We start from the raw sequence: 18,425 nt of genomic DNA on the forward strand, positions 1-18,425 counted from the left end.
TGTTAGTGGAACTTGTTATAGTCAGAAATGAATCACAGAGAACGACTCGAACACACCTGACCTCAGTCACAGGAAGTCCGGCGGAAAGTCATTCTTACTTGTTAAATTCTGTGTTTATCCTGGATTTTCTGACAGGATTATCGGGTAAATTAAAGGAACAAATTCAAGTCACAATGACTTCAGCAAGTTTACCATTTTATATCATTTTCTGCCTCACCGTGCAGCACTGATTTCCTTTATTACTATACAATTACCGGTATGAAGCCCATTGAGACCACTATGGTTGTAATATTGGGCTATATAAATAAAAATGAATTGAATTGAATTTTCCAATGTCGATATTTATCTATTTTTGAAACGATTTTAGAATTGTATAAGTCGATCCAATAAACATCTTGCTTCAAACAGATCTGGTTGGATCGTAGGGAATTAAGCCATTTCGCCACGATACTTGTGCCGCCATTTGGAGCCGGTCAACTGTTATTTGTCCGAGTCGGTCTGAGACAACATTACTAGGGCAACTACTGTCGCCAATCAGGAGTGAGCTTGTTGGAAGTCCACACCCCTTCCATTAAAGTGGCTCAGGAGAATCTGACAATCAAAAGTTTGAGGTGGGGCCAGAGGGCAACACATGCTTTTACTGAGGCATCTGATTGGTCAGTTTATAACTTGAATAACTTGTGATAGAGAAAAAAATCTCATGAAAGAAATAATCAGGATAATTAAGGAGATGTTTGGGAAAAGTTATCAGAGCAAGAATTGTTATTCTGAAAAATGGATGAGTGACAGCTGTTTATTTCTCTATGGTAGACTGACATTTTGGAGCCAGCGGACACTTCCTGTTTTGGAAGGAGAGGGAGGAGGGATCAGTCTGTCCAGTTCCTATGTACAGTCTATGATTCTGATCATCCACTGTCAGACCAATAGATCCGTGATCGTCTTTGTTTTCCTGGTCTGAGCTGTAGCTCCAACATTGCTCACCATTGTTGTTGCACCTGTAATGTCAGGTTGGGGGTGTGAGGGGCTGTAAGCTGGTGGGAGAGCGTCTAAACAGAGAACTCTCAGGAGTGGGGAGGGGAATGGGGGCGGGGTTGCTCTGCACCAACGGTCCCACCAACACACCCGACACAGGCCTTTTGATAAAACGGCATAATTAGAGATCTGGGACTGAGAACGGTTTATAAAAGATGATTAAAGCGGGACTTTTAGTTTGAGCTGCTCTCCATCTGATCTCTCCGACATGTTTTTGGAAACAGGATATGGAGTGACGTCATATGCAGACGCAGTGGCGGTGACTACAGTCGTCATTTCATCCTATACTGAAAACAGTGTCTAGCTCAAGTGAGACGTTGAACTTCAGCTGTAATTTTCCCAAGAGAAGCTGCAGCTCAAGTCATTATTCCCAGTGTTTTGAACAAGTGTTTCTTGAAGTATTTTGCAAAACTAAATAAGCTTCTAAAAAGCGAATCCGTGCAGATCAAAGGTACTCTATGTCAGTAAATTACTTTACGCAATTCGCAGAAGCTGTGAAAAGCAGCGAGGCTCGCTAATTACACTCACTTCAGAAATGATTGGTAGCACAGGGTCTCGTCTCCACGGCGCCTCTCCTTCTGTAAGGGTTGCAAGAGTGTGTGAAAATATTTTGAGATCATGTTTGTGGGAAGAATATTTGTCTTGCAAGTTCTGTCAGGATTTGTTTGATATTTATACAAGACGTCCCAAACATTTCGTTTCTAGCTTCAGTTTAGGATCAGACAGCAGATTTAATTTTCTGGGTCAGAGATGCTTGTTAGCAAAACGGCTGGAATAGCAGTTTTGGGTCAGCCCCTTTTCTTTTTCTCATGGGGGGGGGGGGGTCATTTAGACTGTTTTTCCAAGTCTTAACATTGTCTTTCACCATAGGCACGTCCGAATCCACACGGGGGAACGGCCTTACAAGTGCGATGAATGTGGGAAAACCTTTACAGTGAAATCCACCCTGGACTGTCATGTCAAAACGCACACAGGTTGGTGTCTGTTCTGGTTGTTGATGAAGCTGCTGCACCGACATTTCCCTGCAGCAGATTGTTGTGAGATCTTTCCTGTGTGTGACTGAAGCAGAAAACTCCATACTTTTAAAAAACTACACCACTGCTTTCAGCACATTTCTATTCTACTGAGAAACAGGATCTGGGAAATTTGAACATGAGTCTTGACTTTTTCTGACTTGTGGTTCAACGCGCTCCTTATCTCTGCAGGACAGAAGTTGTTCAGCTGCCACATGTGCAACACCTCCTTCTCCACAAAGGGCAGCCTGAAGGTGCACATGCGCCTCCACACTGGCTCCAAGCCTTTCAAATGCCCCTTCTGTGAACTCCGTTTCAGGACTTCAGGCCACCGTAAAACCCACATCCAGTGTCACTTCCGTCCGAGTATCGACAGCCGCAAGTCCAAACGCTCTGCCTCGTCCGCCGGTCAGGCCAGGCAGAACCAAGACCAATGCGCCGGCCCCGCTGTGGCCTCCAGCCATGACCAGCAGCCAGCGGTCTCAGAGGCTCTTCCACCTGTGGGTCTGCTGCAAAATCCCAACGCTGACCCCAACATTTACCTCCCAGCCAACCAGGTCCTGGCGGGGCAGTACGACCAGAACCTACTGCAGCAAGGCCTTGTAGGTCAGGCCATCCTGCCTGCTTCCATGTCAGGTGCGTTTTCTCCTGAATTCAGAACATTTGTGCTAAAAGGAAAAGGCAGAGGCACATTTTTAAAATGTATTATTTACAAGCATTTTGAAAGGAAGAAAATATTTAGAAAGGCTATTGTGCACCTAAGTAGCTCTCCTGTCGTTCTGTCGGCAAGCATTCAATGCATTTAGGTTTTTGCGTGAAGGCTTACAGTGCAGCATCGGCACTGTTGCTCAGAGCGACATGATTCATGTGAGAGTGTGATAAGGCCAACGCCAGGAAGATTAAAGAGCCTTGTCTTCACGAGCCACCTCCTCTGTGCATCACTTCCTCCAATCATGGCTCCTGTTTTGATCTTTTTCTGAAGAAAGCTGCTTTTTTGGTGTATTTTAAAAGAAATGAAAGTGACTCCAAACATTCCTTATGATGTCTGGATCTGGATTTATTTTTATGGGGATGTGGGACTCACAGCTGTTCAGGTTTTTCCAGGCTTTTTATCAGCGAAGAGGACAAAAACCCAATTTAAGTGAAATTTTAGAAAAAGAATGTTTGAGAATTTAGCCTTCGATACTGAACTCATTTTTTTGAGGCAAATGCAAATAAATGAAAGCGGTGAGAGAGTGGCCACTTTTGACCCACTCTGTCCTTCTGCCTCTGCCCCCTCTGCAGAGCTGCGCGGGACAAAACACTTTTCCAAAATGCTGACTTCTTGTGGTTTCATCTCCATACCAATCATTTTGTCGTTTTTAGAAGAATTAACAAAAGTAAACTTTTGGATTTCAAAAGTGGCTGATGCCACCTGGGAGGGCGGACATTTTTGCTCAATGGTGCAAAGAAGAGCAGAATTCCCAAACAGTCCAGGGCTGCTGTGGGACATCAGGAAATGCCAGCCGTCCTCTCCTGGGGGAATGTTGGGCTCAGAATCAGCTTTGTTTTTTACATGGAAAATCTAAAACCGTCATTTTAAAGCGGCGACATGCAAGGTCGTTTTATTGATATGGACATGTCGGACACCTTGTAATGGAAAGTGACAGAAAGGACCTGCATGACTGTCTGAGATTATAATACAGATGAGGCTTTCTAATCTGTCCAAAGCAATTCTAGGTTCTGATTTGATCACATTTTAATAGAATTTCAAGCCCAGTCTAGTTCACTTCAAGAAAGAATGGGTTTTTTTCTGTATTGCTGGTGCTGGACAGCTTCTGCTCCAAGTGGCTGACAGAGATCTCTGTGTTTGCGTGTGGCACAGCTGCAGGAGATCTGACCGTGTCTCTCCCAGACGGACTCACAACACTGGATGGCATCCAGCTGCAGCTGACACCGGCCAACCTGGTGTGTCCCGGCGTCCAGATCTCTGGCATCGATCCCACCAACATCAACAATATCACACTACAGGTGAAACCCATCACGGAGCTGTCCGGATTGGATCAAACTGGCCTTAGATGAGTGAAACTCTGGGGTGTTTGCACTCCAGGAGCAGTGGAAGGGTTTGCTGCATGATTAACAGGAACCTCAAACATAGCTCTCCTCAGAGGATCCTGCAGTTCTGCTGCATAAAGTACATCAAGAGCACAGTGAATGTAGACCTTTTTTGTCTTATTACTATGTTTTTGAGATGTGCTCCTTCAAATTCTTGCTAGAGGTTGCTCTCCTAAGATGACGCCTCAGTCACATGTACCCTCACGGGGGGTTGAGCTGGCTTTTTGGGTTGTTTGTGTTCATGGAGGGTCGTAGAGAGGTGCAGACCCCTCAAGGGATCTCATGAAAATGGAAGTACCAGTGTTGTGCATGTGGTACGTGTATTGTGAGGTCTTTGTAAGGATAATGTAAGTTGCACATACGTATGCCACACGGGTGCTGCTGTCTCATGGCGCCCTTTTGCAGCTCTGCAGTCGTTGGCACAGCACACGTACTGGCTCCTTACCGACCACAGGTGCAAGTTCCCATAGGACGCCTGTAGAATCCCGACACAAACAACACTCTGCGTCTTCAACAGCACCAGCAGGTCCTTAGTGCAATGTGCAGGTTTCATTTCACATTTTCACTCTACGGGTTGGCTGCGCAGAGTGACCACCTGCGCAGAGTGACCGCCTGCGCAGAGTGACCGCCTGCGCAGAGTGACCGCCTGCGCAGAGTGACCGCCTGCGTGTCCCCTACAGGTCCACTCGTAAGGACACTTGTGATTAAGGCCTCAGGGAAAGGCAGTTTCTCTAATGATGTCATTTTTCAGTATTCTGTGTTTTTTTAGTTTACCATATTTTGGGATTACTTCATAAGATGAAAATATAGTGGCTACTTATAAAAAAAAAAAGTAAAGACTACACCCTCATGTTTGTTGAAATGGAATTTGGACAGACTTTTACTTTGGAAGGTTGGAAGATTGATAGAATTCGGTTAGGTGAAAAGCATCAGAGCATGGATATAAAGAGATCTTGAGGAACTATTGAGTGAACTCTTCAATTTCCGTCAGTCCTTCCAAAGCTTGCTTTAGTTTAGAGTGGTACAGAAATGCTTGAGCAATGTTTTCCCTTATAAATGCAGGCAAAGTAAGACTTATCTGGAACAAGTTGATGCCATCATAAGCTAAAACCTGTGGAAGCATAAAAAGTATCAGCAGAAAAACACTCCTGGTTAAGATCACAGCTCACAAACCGCGTGACGTCTGAAACAATAACAAGGAAAAATGTATGAGTCTGCATGTCTGCAGAACCCTGCAGGTGTAATTTCAATTCCAAAAGCGGTTTGTTCTGGCAATATTTGGCAATGTTTTTATTCCTGATCAACACTGCCTGAAGAAGGCATCACTGCCGATTTGGACTTTTTCTCTCACAGACCTGCAATAGATTAGTTTCACAATCTGCCAAAAATATTGTCAAGCATTTATCTGATAGAAAAAGCAATCCTCTAGACTCATGCGTTCCTGTTCTCTGCGTTTTTCACCTGAGGTGTCCTTTCATTCTTCAGATCGACCACGCCCTCTTCCAGCAGACCTTACAGCAGGGTGGCCTCCTCTCTCAGCCTCTGAGCGTCGACACCAGCCTGGTTTCCCACTCTGGCAGCCAGCTCATGTCCACAACCGATCCCTCTGTGCCCGCCAACGTTGTCATCCACCCCCTGACCAGCCTGGCGCTGCAGCCGTCCTCCATCACACCTGCACAGGTCTCAATGGCCGGCCTGTCAGAACAGGACTCTGCAAGTATGCGACAGCTTAGAGGGGACCTAAAAATCCTAAATGGTTGGATGCAATCTGTTTTTTATTCATATGTCTGCTTGTCTGTGGGTTGTGCAGGCTCTCAGGACTTAAGCCATGTCATGAGCAGCTCTGGGTTGGTGGCAGGAGGCGGGAGCAGCGGTCAGGAGATTACTCTGACCATCAACAATTCCAGCCTGACTCAGGCTCTCGCCCAGGTCCAGGCCCAGGCTTCAGCTGCCGGCTCCAGCAGCGCTGCAGGAAATCCTCAGGAGATAACCCTCACCATATCAGGTAGGATGCAGGCCCGCCAAGCCTTTATTCATGCACGAGGACCGCAGAACGACAGCCATAACTCAAACAAACAACAGAGATAAACTCACTGCTGCATTCATTATCATTCTACTGCACACAGAGCCTTTCATTCAGATTCTTATCCTTCACTCTGCAGCGCTGATAAAATCACATTTTATTAACCTTTTTTTTCCAGTTTGAGCTTTTTTTAAAGCATGAAAATAAAAATATGATGTAAACTTATTCGGCCTGTGACCCTACAGCTCTAAATTGATGACAAAGCAGAAACATTCTATAGATTTTGAGTTGCAGTCATTCTCATACGGGACATTATCTTTCAGCGCCATAATAATATTAAAAAGCATCTAATTTTTACTTGGTATTAAACATGGGAGAAGACAACCAGCTACCTCTGAACACACAAAAAGTGAGATCAACACAATGGCAGACCTGCTCCCTTACATTTACGTGTCATGTTGTTTTTCTCAGACTCCCCAGGCTCTAGCTAGTGTCCTGATTTCAAGGTGGAAAAACATCTTTCTCCTATTTTGTCTTGTTTTAATGATTTGCCTTTTCCTTGAACCAGGACCTGGGCAGCTTGTTAGTCTGAATTAGCATGAGCCCCTTTGCAAATGCCAGTGTTTAGTCTACCTGTGGCTGTCTTTCAAACAGTTCAACTGAAATTAAAGCCGATGGTGTCTTTGTACGGCCCGCAGGCACCACCCGGCCTCGCCGCCCCCTTTGACCCGCCCTCTGAGCAGCTGCTCCACGCGCCGTAGTTTTTCCCTCTGCCACCCCAGTCAGAGACGCTTGTCACAAATTGATGGGGAAAAATATACTTTTCTGTTGGTCTTATCTCCATAGTAACCATTTTTTTGTTTCAGTCACCTGGGGCTGAAGGAGGTCTGTCATTTTTAAAAGGATTGGCAAAAGGACATGTTTGGATTTCCTTGGCAGCTGAGGGTTTTTCCTAAACCACGCCCACATTTCCTGACATGTTCATATATCATGTTCCTTTCGTTGACCTTGAGCCGACGAGTCATGTGTTAAATAAACAGGGAACCCCACTTTTGCGAGCTCGCCACGTTGGCGCCATTACAAATCTGTACATTTTAATTCCAACATTTTTCCCCAAGTATATTCCCAATGATGCATAATGAGTTAGGAGGTGATTACTTGAAGTCCCTAGGAGAAGTTTAAATTTGAGGCTCCGTGCTCCAGTTCCTGACCGTTTACCTCGCCTTTGCTCCTGCTCCTACACCTGGCTGTGGATCCTGCCTCTGGCTCATCTCTGGCTCGTCTCTGCTCTGTACCTGACCGAGTACCTCGCCTCTGCTCCTGCTCCTACACCTGGCTGTGGTTCCTGTCTCCGGCTCGACTCGCGCCTTTGACTGTCCCCACAACCACGGCTGGATGAAGCTCGTCTGCTGGACTTTAAATATGTAGTTGTAGATTTAGATAAGTTAATTCTTCTCTAAGATTTCTGGTAAATCGCCTGTCCGTCCTGGGGAAGGATCCCTCCTTCATGTGGGCACCCCTGAGTTTTCTTCGTTTTTTCCGGAATCCGGTTTTTTTGGGAGTTTTTCCTTACCGCGAAGGGGGGTCTAGGGGCAGGGATGCCAGTATAGCTTAGTCAGTTTGTTAGTTCATTTTAGTATTTTTCTATTGAACTCTTTGTATTCGTGATCCTTTTGATTTCATGTTTTACTTCGAAGCCCATCGAGACGACTGTTGTTGTGATTTTGGGCTATACAATTAAAATTGAATTGAATTGAATTGAATTGGCTGGTACTAAAGATGAATCGGTTTTTAAATCCAACATGGCGGCCCCTTGGCAAGGTCAAAGGTCAACAGAGCGTCAGCCTGGTGGCACGGGTGTTCAACCTTTGAAAGGCCTTTCACACAAACGATGGCTTTAGACCTCAACAACCTCAGATGATGGGTCCATGAGACTAAAGCTTCCCTCTTTCTTGACTTCAAATAATCCCAGTTTGAGTTTGGGAAATGCTCTGAAGCAAATGTTTCTGTGATTTCATGCAGGTCAGGACCTGATCCCGCAGCATAATAATCCCAGCGGCACAGAGATGAACGGCAGCATGAGGCTGACATCACCGCTGACCAGCCAGCCCTCAAACGCCACCCTGACCATCACAAACGACCACCTCCTGCCCCAAAGCCCATCTAGTGCTGGAATAGCAGGTGAGGGGAAATAGGTGGGAAGTAAGATGTTGGATGTTTGTCGGGTTTTCCTACAGTTCTTGGAGCGGTTTGAAAGTTTTTCTGCTGTGTTTCTGTCTCTCTGGGGAAAAATAAAACCAAGAATAAAATAAGTGGACCTATTTTATAATTGCCTCCATGAAAACAAGAAAGATAAGTTCAGGAGACTCTAGCAGGCTGCCTCATCATACCGCAAAGACTCTGTTAGACCGCTAGCTCGCCTCCCGGGGCCGGCGTAGATCGCTCCAGCCCAATGGGACTGCAACAGACTGTACCCCGCCTTCACCCAACAGTAGCCAGGACGGCCCCCGCAGGACCATTGCCCCGAAAGGGAACTGGCGGGTGAAAAAAAATGGACGGATGGATGTTCAGGGCGAGAACTATCCGATGGATTCACCACATTGGGAGTGTAATCTACGCACTCGAGTCACTGAAAACGTCACATTCCCAAAGCTGACTTCCTGATGCGACGCTGCAATCTCGACAAAGTTAAGATTTCTGAACTCTGGCTGTGCTGCCACTCAAATCGCACTGCTGCCAGACCACTGCACCACAGCGTTCAGTCAAATCGCGCCCTAGGACCTTTTACTGTACCACAGGCTGATCATTGAAACTGGTCGCCCCGACACGCCAATCACGTTTGGTGTGAACGCAGCTTAAGGCGTTTCTCTGTTGTTCAAGCTTGTTGGATCTGAAAAGCAGCTGATATAATAATATTTGCAAAATTTGATTTAACAGAAAAAACTAATCACAAAGCACTGATGGATCACAAATGTACTTTTTGTCAAATTGTTTACAGTTTTCTGGAACAGTTTAAATGCACCAGGAAACGTACAGTTTCAATGAAAGATTTTTCCTCTTCAAACTCAAAAGATTATTTACGGAAAGCCACGGACGCCACGCTTTTCAGTAAGACTTTAATGATCAACATTTCTAAGTATAGCCAGAGGTCAGCTGTAGTGTTGTTTAAGTTTTAGCCACAGACTGACGGAAGTGACGTTGAAAACGGCCATAACCCAGGCGCAGCTCCCACTGATGGAGGGAAGTGCACCTAGAGACTCTGAAGGATCTGCAGGCGGCGTGCCTGCCGACACGGCTGTAGAGCTCCCCAAGTCATAAACCCAAGCTACTTGCTCAACATCATCAATGTTTTCCATGATGTGGCAAAGAATGAAGTCCAGGAAAACATTGGCGGTCGCACTGCGGCCGCACGTCAAGCCATCGAGCTGTAGATTTCCTCAAAAGAGAGGCGGCAGGCACGGATTTGATGCGCGGATCGCAGCCGTTGTGAATGCAGCGTGCCTTTGACTTCCTCACCTGAACATCACACATGAGCCCCTTGCACAGCCTGCGGGGTTGGGGTGGTTGAAAAAATGAAAAATCTGTGCAACGTCCCCCACACCTGTCCTTGCGTGTTAAGGCCCGTACACACCGGGACGAATATTCGCCAGGCGTTATTCGCCAGAGTTTTTCGCCGCGTTTTTTGTGTTCACACCCAGGCGATTTTTGCTGACGATGAGCCGATTGAACATGCAATTTCATTCCCTGACATTAGATGGCGCTTAATGTAAAACAGAAATACTCCTGTACACAAGGTGGCGCTGCGCAACTTTACACTTCTTAAAGTCGCTTTTCACTCAGAAGAAGAGAGCAAGTATTTACGCGCTTGCAAAAGCGCCGTTCTCATTGGTCAAATAGATTTCAATGTGACGCGTCAAAAAAAAAACGAACCCGAGGCGGTTTTTTTTTTGACGCTTTGACGCGTGGCGTTTTTTCGAGTCGGTGTGCACACTCTCATTGGTGCCCTTTGTTTAGTCACGAGGCGTTAAACGTCGGCGAAAATCGCCGGCGAAATTCGTCTCGGTGTGTACGGGCCTTCACTCTTGTTTTAGGTGCAACTCATTAGGAGTTGGCAATAGTTGCATGCAGGTGTTTCAAACTCAAAATGGAATCCCCCATCTGCTCCTCTGTTTTACTTCACCAGTTTGCGTCCAAAAGTTGTGAGTTTCAGTAAAGTAAAGTTTCATAGATTGTTGCTGTGACCTCAGTCCTCGGTTCCCCTGTAGGCTGCTCTCAAACTGTGATGTTGCTTTTGTATGACTGAAAACAGCCAATTGTGTTGCCTGGGAAGTATGTTTCTCCAGAGATCCTTGTAGATTGCTGTAAGTAAGAGCCCTGTTGTTGGGGATTTTTCTTTGATGTGAGCAATGTGATTTGCATTGTGTGTGATGGTCCACTGATATTTCTGTTGACTGATTGGCTGGTCACCCCAAAGCATAATCAAATTTCTGTTCTCATGTCACTGTCTCTCAATTGCTTTCCTCTCAGCTCAAGTGGAAAATATTCCCAGTGCTTCTCTCGGAGACACGGAGAGCTTCTTTTTTTCCGTTTGTTGATTAGTCTGAAGCTTTCCAGTCACTTTGTATGCAAATTTGACTCAACCACCAGTTTGGAAGAGAGGCTCTGTTAAACCACACTTTTTTCAGCTCCGGCATAAGTTATTCTACACAAGTTATATAAAAAATACAAAGTGTGTTAAGGTTGCAGGAAAATACATACAAGATAGAGACATAAAGCATGCAGATTTGGTACAAACTGCTTCTGTGGACAACTTCAACTTCCCTGTAACATTCAGTCCACAGTTTGCCCTCCTCCACCACTCCGTCCCATTCCGCCGTGTCCCAGAGCCTGGTGATGTCCTCGGGCGGCATGGCGGGCGATGGCAGCGTCACTCTGACCCTTGCAGATGCTCAAGGGATGCTGGATGGCGTCACCTTGAACCTCAACACTCAGGTACCACAACACACCTGAGCACCTTCACTGCTGTGTAGTTCTGTAATCAACACCTGGAGTACTCTAAACTGGTGTCATGTTTTCAGAGTCAGACGTTTCCTGCAGTGCTGAATGAATCTGGAATGTCAGGGCAGCCAGTCGCCCCGGGTCAGCAGGTCATACTGGTCAGTCAGCATTCCCAGTCTGCAAGTGGAGCTTCTGGAAACGTATACAGTGTAAGTGCTTCGACAGATTCCCAAGCGTCCCTCAAAGCAAAGACGAAACGGCCGCTATCGAGTCTTTAGACCATTCTCATAAGATCTGCACCAACCCTACATGTTCTCCTCTGCAATCCAGACCTCAGGTCACGCACTTAAATGTGGGAAAGACCCTCAGATGAACACTGATAACCGGAACCAGTGCTACTACTGCGACCAGATGTTCCAGAACGCCAATGCACTGCGACGCCACTGCAGACAAGCCCACGGGAAGGACCGCTGTCATGTCTGCAGCGTCTGTAGAAAGGCTTTCAAGCGAGCGACACACCTCAAGGTTCAAACTCACACCAAACCTTTATGTCACTGTTGAGTTTATTGAAGTTTTCTGAAAGCTTTCAGACATACAGCTGGGAACCTTTACTTAGGCTGTGTGTCTTATTACTGGATGTATGCAAATCAAAATATGCATTTAAACACCATGGTTCATACCTTTATCTTGAACAAGAGACCAGAATAAACATAACAACGGATAATTAAAGCTACAAGTAGCATTTAGCGGGCCCGAGCACGTGACTGCCTGAGCCAGTGTTTTTCTTGTGGGGATCTTTTCTTCCAGGGCTTGTCAGCTTGGTCAGTGGATGTTGCTGCAGTTGTCTACCTTACTGGGACAGCTGGAGTTAAACACAGCAGCTCACGGCTCTGAAGTGGACCCCGTTGCTGTCCCAGTCTGGATGGGCACTGTGGCGATGTTCCAATGGCCAGGCTGGCTCCTGGTATAAAGAGATTCCCAAATACCATTTCCTAACCGCAGAGCCAAGGATGTGTTTACATGTTTAGGTCAAAAATGTGATGGACAGCTTCATGTTGTCTAAACATGCCACCCTGTTATTAATCCAGTTGATATGGTTCTCCATCTGTGTCTAGGTGATAGAAAAGCATTTTTTTTTTATATTTAGAGCTCTAAGCAAACAAACAGTTGTCTATATAAAAGAGCTTTTACAATTGTGCACTTTTAGCAGGTCTCTGAGTTCATGTGACCAATGTATGGTGGATTTTCACAGACCTTGTTTAAAACTGAAGGTGAGAGAGACTTAGAGAAATGGCTTCATTGTTCTGGAGTTCTTTGTTTCATCCACAGAAGTGTAGAATTGGTGATTGATTTTGAAAAGCTGCTGAAAAAAGTATCTTTTTCAAATTGCAATTTCTAACTTGGGTTTTACATTTTGTGTTCCATTTTTTGTGCTTTAATTGGGAAGCATTTGTTATTTGTTTGGTGTTTTTAAGGTTCTGCAAATATACACATCATTTTTTAGAGACATTTGTTATCAGTTGTGTTTGTTGATTTGTAGTTTAATTTCATTGGATGTATAGATGTCGTGTGGGGGGGAGGCTCGAGAGCAGGTAGGACCCAGGCGCAGAGACGGGAGGCAAACGGGTTCAGGGCAAGTGGGTTTATTTAACTAACAAAAAGCGCTGCAGAGCAGGATGACAAAACTAAAAACAAAAACTTACTGTGGCATGGCAAGGGACATGGATGCCAGACAAGAAGACGTGATCAACATGAGCAGAAGTTAATGGACCAGCACAGGAGGAAGGCAGAGACAAGACTTATATACAGACAGGGCAGACAAGACACAGGTGAACACGATTAGGGCAGATGGGGACCAAAGGAAGTAAAACTCAAGAAACATGACAAGACAGGAAACCTTTCAAAATAAAACAGGAAACAGAACCAAACAAGACAGAACAAGAACTAAAGCGAAAAAAAAGACAACAAACTGAAACCATGACAATAGAAAGGAAAAGAAGTTCAAACATTGATTATAAAAAAGGATATAAGAGATAAAAAAAAAGAAAAAGGAAAAGAAAAAAGATAAAATATTGATTTAATTGCATTTTGAATGAATAAAAAACAATGATTAATAGAATCAGAATCAGGAATCAGAAAAAGTTTTATTGCCAGGTTCAGTAGAGCGCACTTTACAAAACGAGGAATTTGACTTGGTGTATAGTGCAATTAAGAATAAGTTAAAAATTAAGTTAACAACAACAACACACTATATACAGTAGAGTAAGGTGAATTAAAGTGGGAGCACAGATGGGCTGGGATGGTGGGGCCTGTAAGTGGCACCGACAGTCCTTTGGTGGGCGGGGGGTGGAGGGGGGGTCACCTGGGGGAGTTGGGGTTCTGTTCAGCAGGCTGGCTGCAGTGGGGAAGAAGCTGTTCTTGTGGCGCGAGGTCCTGGTCCTGATGGACCGGAGCCTCTTGCCAGAAGGGAGGGGCCGAAAGAGATTATGTCCTGGATGAGAGGGGTTGGCTACAATCCTGGCTGCCCGCCTCCAGGTCCTGGAGATGTGCAGCTCCTGGAGAGACGGGAGGTGGCAGCCGATCACCTTCTCTGCTGAGTGGATGACGCGTTGCAGCTTGGCCTTGTCTCTGGCCGTGGCCGCAGCGAACCAGACTGTGATGGAGGACGTGAGGGTGGATTCGATGATGGCGGTGTAAAAGTCTACCAGCATCTTTTCAGGGAGGTGAAACTTCTTCAGCTGCCTCAGGAAGTACATCCTCTGCTGGACCTTCTTAGTGATGGAGCTGATGTTCTGCTCCCACTTGAGGTCTTGGCTGATGATGGTTCCCAGGAAGCAGAAGGACTCCACAGAGGTCACCGGGGAGTCACAGAGGATGACAGGGGGGAGGGGGGCTGGGGCCTTCCTGAAGTCCACTGTCATCTCCACTGTCTTCAGAGCATTAAGCTCCAGGTTGTTAGCGCTGCACTATGACACCAGCCTGGCTATTTAACTCCTGTAGGCCGACTCATCTCCGTCAGAGATGAGGCCGATGAGTGTGGTGTCGTCAGCAAACTTCAGGAGTTTGACAGACAGGTGACCAGCTGTGCAGCTGTTTGTGTACAGGGAGAGTAACAGGGGTGAAAGGACACAGCCCTGGGGGGATCCGGTGCTTGTGGTCCGAGTATCTGAGACGAGCTTCCCCAGCCTCACATACTGCTGTCTGTCCGTCAGGAAGTCTGTGATCCACCTGCAGGTGGAGTCAGGCACATTCATCTTGGAGAGTTTTTAATACTAAAGATGTATGAAAGACATACCGAAAAAATATGTCTTTCAGTGTTTAACTGGCTGTCTTTGGATTATGCATGCCTGAGTAATGGCCATTCTTACTTCTCATCTCTCTGTTCACTGCTTGCTAATTTACATAGCAGGGGTCCCAGCAGGAGGGGGCGGGGTTGTAACACGACTCCTTCAGCAGAGCCAGGCTGAGAGAGGCTTTGACATGTAAGATGTTAGATGTTAGAATGCCAGATGTTAGAATGACCAGTTCATTTTATATCTATGAAAATATTCAGGTAGCTATGGGACATGTTTAGCTATAGGTCTGTGAAAATTGGTGTCGATTGTTGAAACATAAGTTACCATAAAAAAATGTTTGTTTGGAGTCTAGACAGATTTAACACAGGTTTTTGGATGAAAAAGGATTTTTTATAAATCATCTGTTACACTTTTAAGTCTGAAAAAAATATGGAAGGCAGCAAACACAGATCCCTACCGTTTTTAATTTTTTTGTGCTGATATTTGAAAGATAAGTTATGCAAAAAAATAGGTGTTTGCAGTTTTGCCTAAAAAGACGTTTTCGGACCTTTTTGGATGAAATGTTGAATAAAAGTTCACCGGTAACTTCAATAATTCTGAATTTTTTTAGGAAGCAGTAGCACATAAATGCCTATGAAAGTTGAATTCCTGGTGCTGATAACCTAAACAGAATTTATGCTAAAAATCTTTGTTCAGTCCAAAATTTCATTAAAAAAATCAAGTGATGAAGTTTCTCGTAGACCCTATAGTGTTACATATCAAAGCTGGAGGTTATTAAAGGCATCTAATTCTGAAATCTCAGCTTCCTGAGACAAACGGCTGATTTATAATAAATTTCTATTATTTGGGTGCACATAATCGACCACTTCCTGTTACGCAGGCACCGTCAGGTGTACACCCATGAAACTTTACATGATGAGAGAAGACCCTTCTGAGTATCTCCAGTTTTAATTTCATGCACATCGGACAAAGCAAAGAGAAAATACAGGGCAGAATGTGCCCCATGCAATAACTAGGTGGCGCTATAGAGCTCGTCCAAGATTGTCATATCCATGGGTTCAGAATAGAAGCTTCATCATATCCATTGAATTTCAGTGAGATTGGACAAGGAATGTGCACGTGAGAGCAACTTTTGTGTGCATAGCGAGATGCCCAACTTTGCCGCTCTGTCACGACCACACCCCCGCATTGAAAGTTATGGTTTTTTGTCAGAGTAAACTTCAATGGCTTTTCAACAGGTGGACGTCATTTTCAGGTGTGTCGGCTCATCCTACTCGGAGTAGTGATGCTCCAAGTAAAACATGTCATTTCCTCTTGCCAGCAGGTGGCGCTACACTTTTTCCAGATTCTTTCACTGCAGATGTGTTCAGAGTCAGACTACAATCATGCATATCAATTTTGGATCAGATTGGATTTTGCATGGCTGAGTAATGGCCATTTTTCTTTTCATGGCGTGTTTTCGAAACGACCTCCAATTTTGACGCGCCGCCATGGTCACAAACATCCATAAAAACTTAAAAGCTTCGCAATTTAACATCGGACATGTGTCTAGTTTACACAACCAAAGTTTGAAGTCATTACTCCAAAATCTCTAGGAGGAGTTCGTTCTAGAGCGAGGCCTGCAAATGTCCAAAATAGAGCAAAAATGACATATTGACCTCAATATATCAAACTTCCTGTGCGAGTGACAGGTGGGTCCTTTCAGACTTTTTTGTAAGTCTCCATCTGAAGAACATGCCCTGTAAAAATCAAGCTTGTACGTTAAAGCGTATGCGGGGCGTCGGGACAAAAGTCACTGTAGGTGGCGCTATCGAGCCGTTTTTGTGCGCCCATGCCAATCTCCTATAAAATACGAAATTTTTCGCGACTCCTGATGTGTGTGCCAAATTTGGTGAGTTTTGGGGTATGTTAAAGGCCTCAAAAAGGCGACTCTTCCGGTAGAATAATAATAATAATAATAATTAAAGCTACAAGTAGCATTTAGCGGGCCCGAGCACGTGCGACCGCCTGGCACGAGCGACCGCCCCGTGAGCAACGCCCTGCTCGAGCCATTCTCGTCGTTTTTTCTTGTCCATTCTGGAGCTCCAAGCTATTGTTAATACGACAGCAGCCTGGGGGGGGGGGGGGGGGGGGCTGTAATCTGTTGCCTTAAGGGACAAAGACTTTTGCATATAGCATGAAAAAAATTCAAGCAATGATGATAATTGCTATCACTGTCCCTAAGGATGAGAACAATAGAACTCATTCAATTTCCACTACAATGTCTAGATGAGTGTCAGCTATGTCTGATAACTTGGCCAATTAGCTGGACCGGGATCTTGCAAAGTGCAGGTGGTTAACGTCCAGTGTGATGAGTCTGTGGACGGCAACAGTACAGCATAGCTTTTGGTTTCCACAAGAGAAGAACTCCTGACACATCTGCCCTAACAGACAACTACAAGAGGAGTTGAAATGTATAACACGGTGAAGGAGTTTTTGTGCAGAAAAAGGTACAATTAGAAAAGCTGGTAGCAGTGACTGCAGATGGGACTCCTGCTATGACCAATAGACAAACAGGTTTCATCACTCACTGTAAAGCTGACCCAGACTTTCCAAAATGTCTGCATTACTGCTGCGTCATTCACCAGCAGGCCTTATGTGCAGAAGTGATTGGCTCTGGACATATAATGACTCTTATTCTGAAAATCGTAAACAACCTCAGCTGCAAAGCAAAACAGCACAGGATTTTTAAGGTGCTATTGGAGGAGATGTCTGTTGAATATGGTGAATATGAACATTGTGAATCTGAACTTGCATTCTTGACTGACATTACTGGAAAACTAAACCACTTGATCTGCGAGCTGCAAGACAATGGCAAAACTATTTTTTTTTGACCAGCCTGCCTGAGCCAGTGTTTTTCTTGTGGGGATCTTTTCTGCCAGGGCTTGTCAGCTTGGTCAGTGGATGTTGCTGCAGTTGTCTACCTTACTGGGACAGCTGGAGTTAAACACAGCAGCTCACGGCTCTGAAGTGGACCCCGTTGCTGTCCCAGTCTGGATGGGCACTGTGGCGATGTTCCAATGGCCAGGCTGGCTCCTGGTATAAAGAGATTCCCAAATACCATTTCCTAACCGCAGAGCCAAGGATGTGTTTACATGTTTAGGTCAAAAATGTGATGGACAGCTTCATGTTGTCTAAACATGCCACCCTGTTATTAATCCAGTTGATATGGTTCTCCATCTGTGTCTAGGTGATAGAAAAGCATTTTTTTTTATATTTAGAGCTCTAAGCAAACAAACAGTTGTCTATATAAAAGAGCTTTTACAATTGTGCACTTTTAGCAGGTCTCTGAGTTCATGTGACCAATGTATGGTGGATTTTCACAGACCTTGTTTAAAACTGAAGGTGAGAGAGACTTAGAGAAATGGCTTCATTGTTCTGGAGTTCTTTGTTTCATCCACAGAAGTGTAGAATTGGTGATTGATTTTGAAAAGCTGCTGAAAAAAGTATCTTTTTCAAATTGCAATTTCTAACTTGGGTTTTACATTTTGTGTTCCATTTTTTGTGCTTTAATTGGGAAGCATTTGTTATTTGTTTGGTGTTTTTAAGGTTCTGCAAATATACACATCATTTTTTAGAGACATTTGTTATCAGTTGTGTTTGTTGATTTGTAGTTTAATTTCATTGGATGTATAGATGTCGTGTGGGGGGGAGGCTCGAGAGCAGGTAGGACCCAGGCGCAGAGACGGGAGGCAAACGGGTTCAGGGCAAGTGGGTTTATTTAACTAACAAAAAGCGCTGCAGAGCAGGATGACAAAACTAAAAACAAAAACTTACTGTGGCATGGCAAGGGACATGGATGCCAGACAAGAAGACGTGATCAACATGAGCAGAAGTTAATGGACCAGCACAGGAGGAAGGCAGAGACAAGACTTATATACAGACAGGGCAGACAAGACACAGGTGAACACGATTAGGGCAGATGGGGAC

General features: G+C 45.0%; 1 protein-coding gene across 1 annotated transcript in view; it reads left to right on the top strand.

Moving 5' to 3' along the window:
- Window positions 1-18,425, top strand: part of znf236 (zinc finger protein 236) — a 97,652-nt gene that overhangs the window by 54,623 nt on the left and 24,604 nt on the right. The window contains exons 21-29 of the mRNA XM_011473312.3: window positions 1,903-2,006; window positions 2,238-2,681; window positions 3,910-4,055; window positions 5,625-5,856; window positions 5,950-6,144; window positions 8,185-8,343; window positions 10,997-11,154; window positions 11,241-11,369; window positions 11,491-11,685. Of these exons, the coding sequence (XP_011471614.1) occupies window positions 1,903-2,006; window positions 2,238-2,681; window positions 3,910-4,055; window positions 5,625-5,856; window positions 5,950-6,144; window positions 8,185-8,343; window positions 10,997-11,154; window positions 11,241-11,369; window positions 11,491-11,685 (1,762 nt within the window). The remainder of the gene's footprint in view (window positions 1-1,902; window positions 2,007-2,237; window positions 2,682-3,909; window positions 4,056-5,624; window positions 5,857-5,949; window positions 6,145-8,184; window positions 8,344-10,996; window positions 11,155-11,240; window positions 11,370-11,490; window positions 11,686-18,425) is intronic.

This window comes from Oryzias latipes, chromosome 16 (assembly GCF_002234675.1).
Source record: "Oryzias latipes chromosome 16, ASM223467v1".
Taxonomy (NCBI): domain Eukaryota; kingdom Metazoa; phylum Chordata; class Actinopteri; order Beloniformes; family Adrianichthyidae; genus Oryzias; species Oryzias latipes.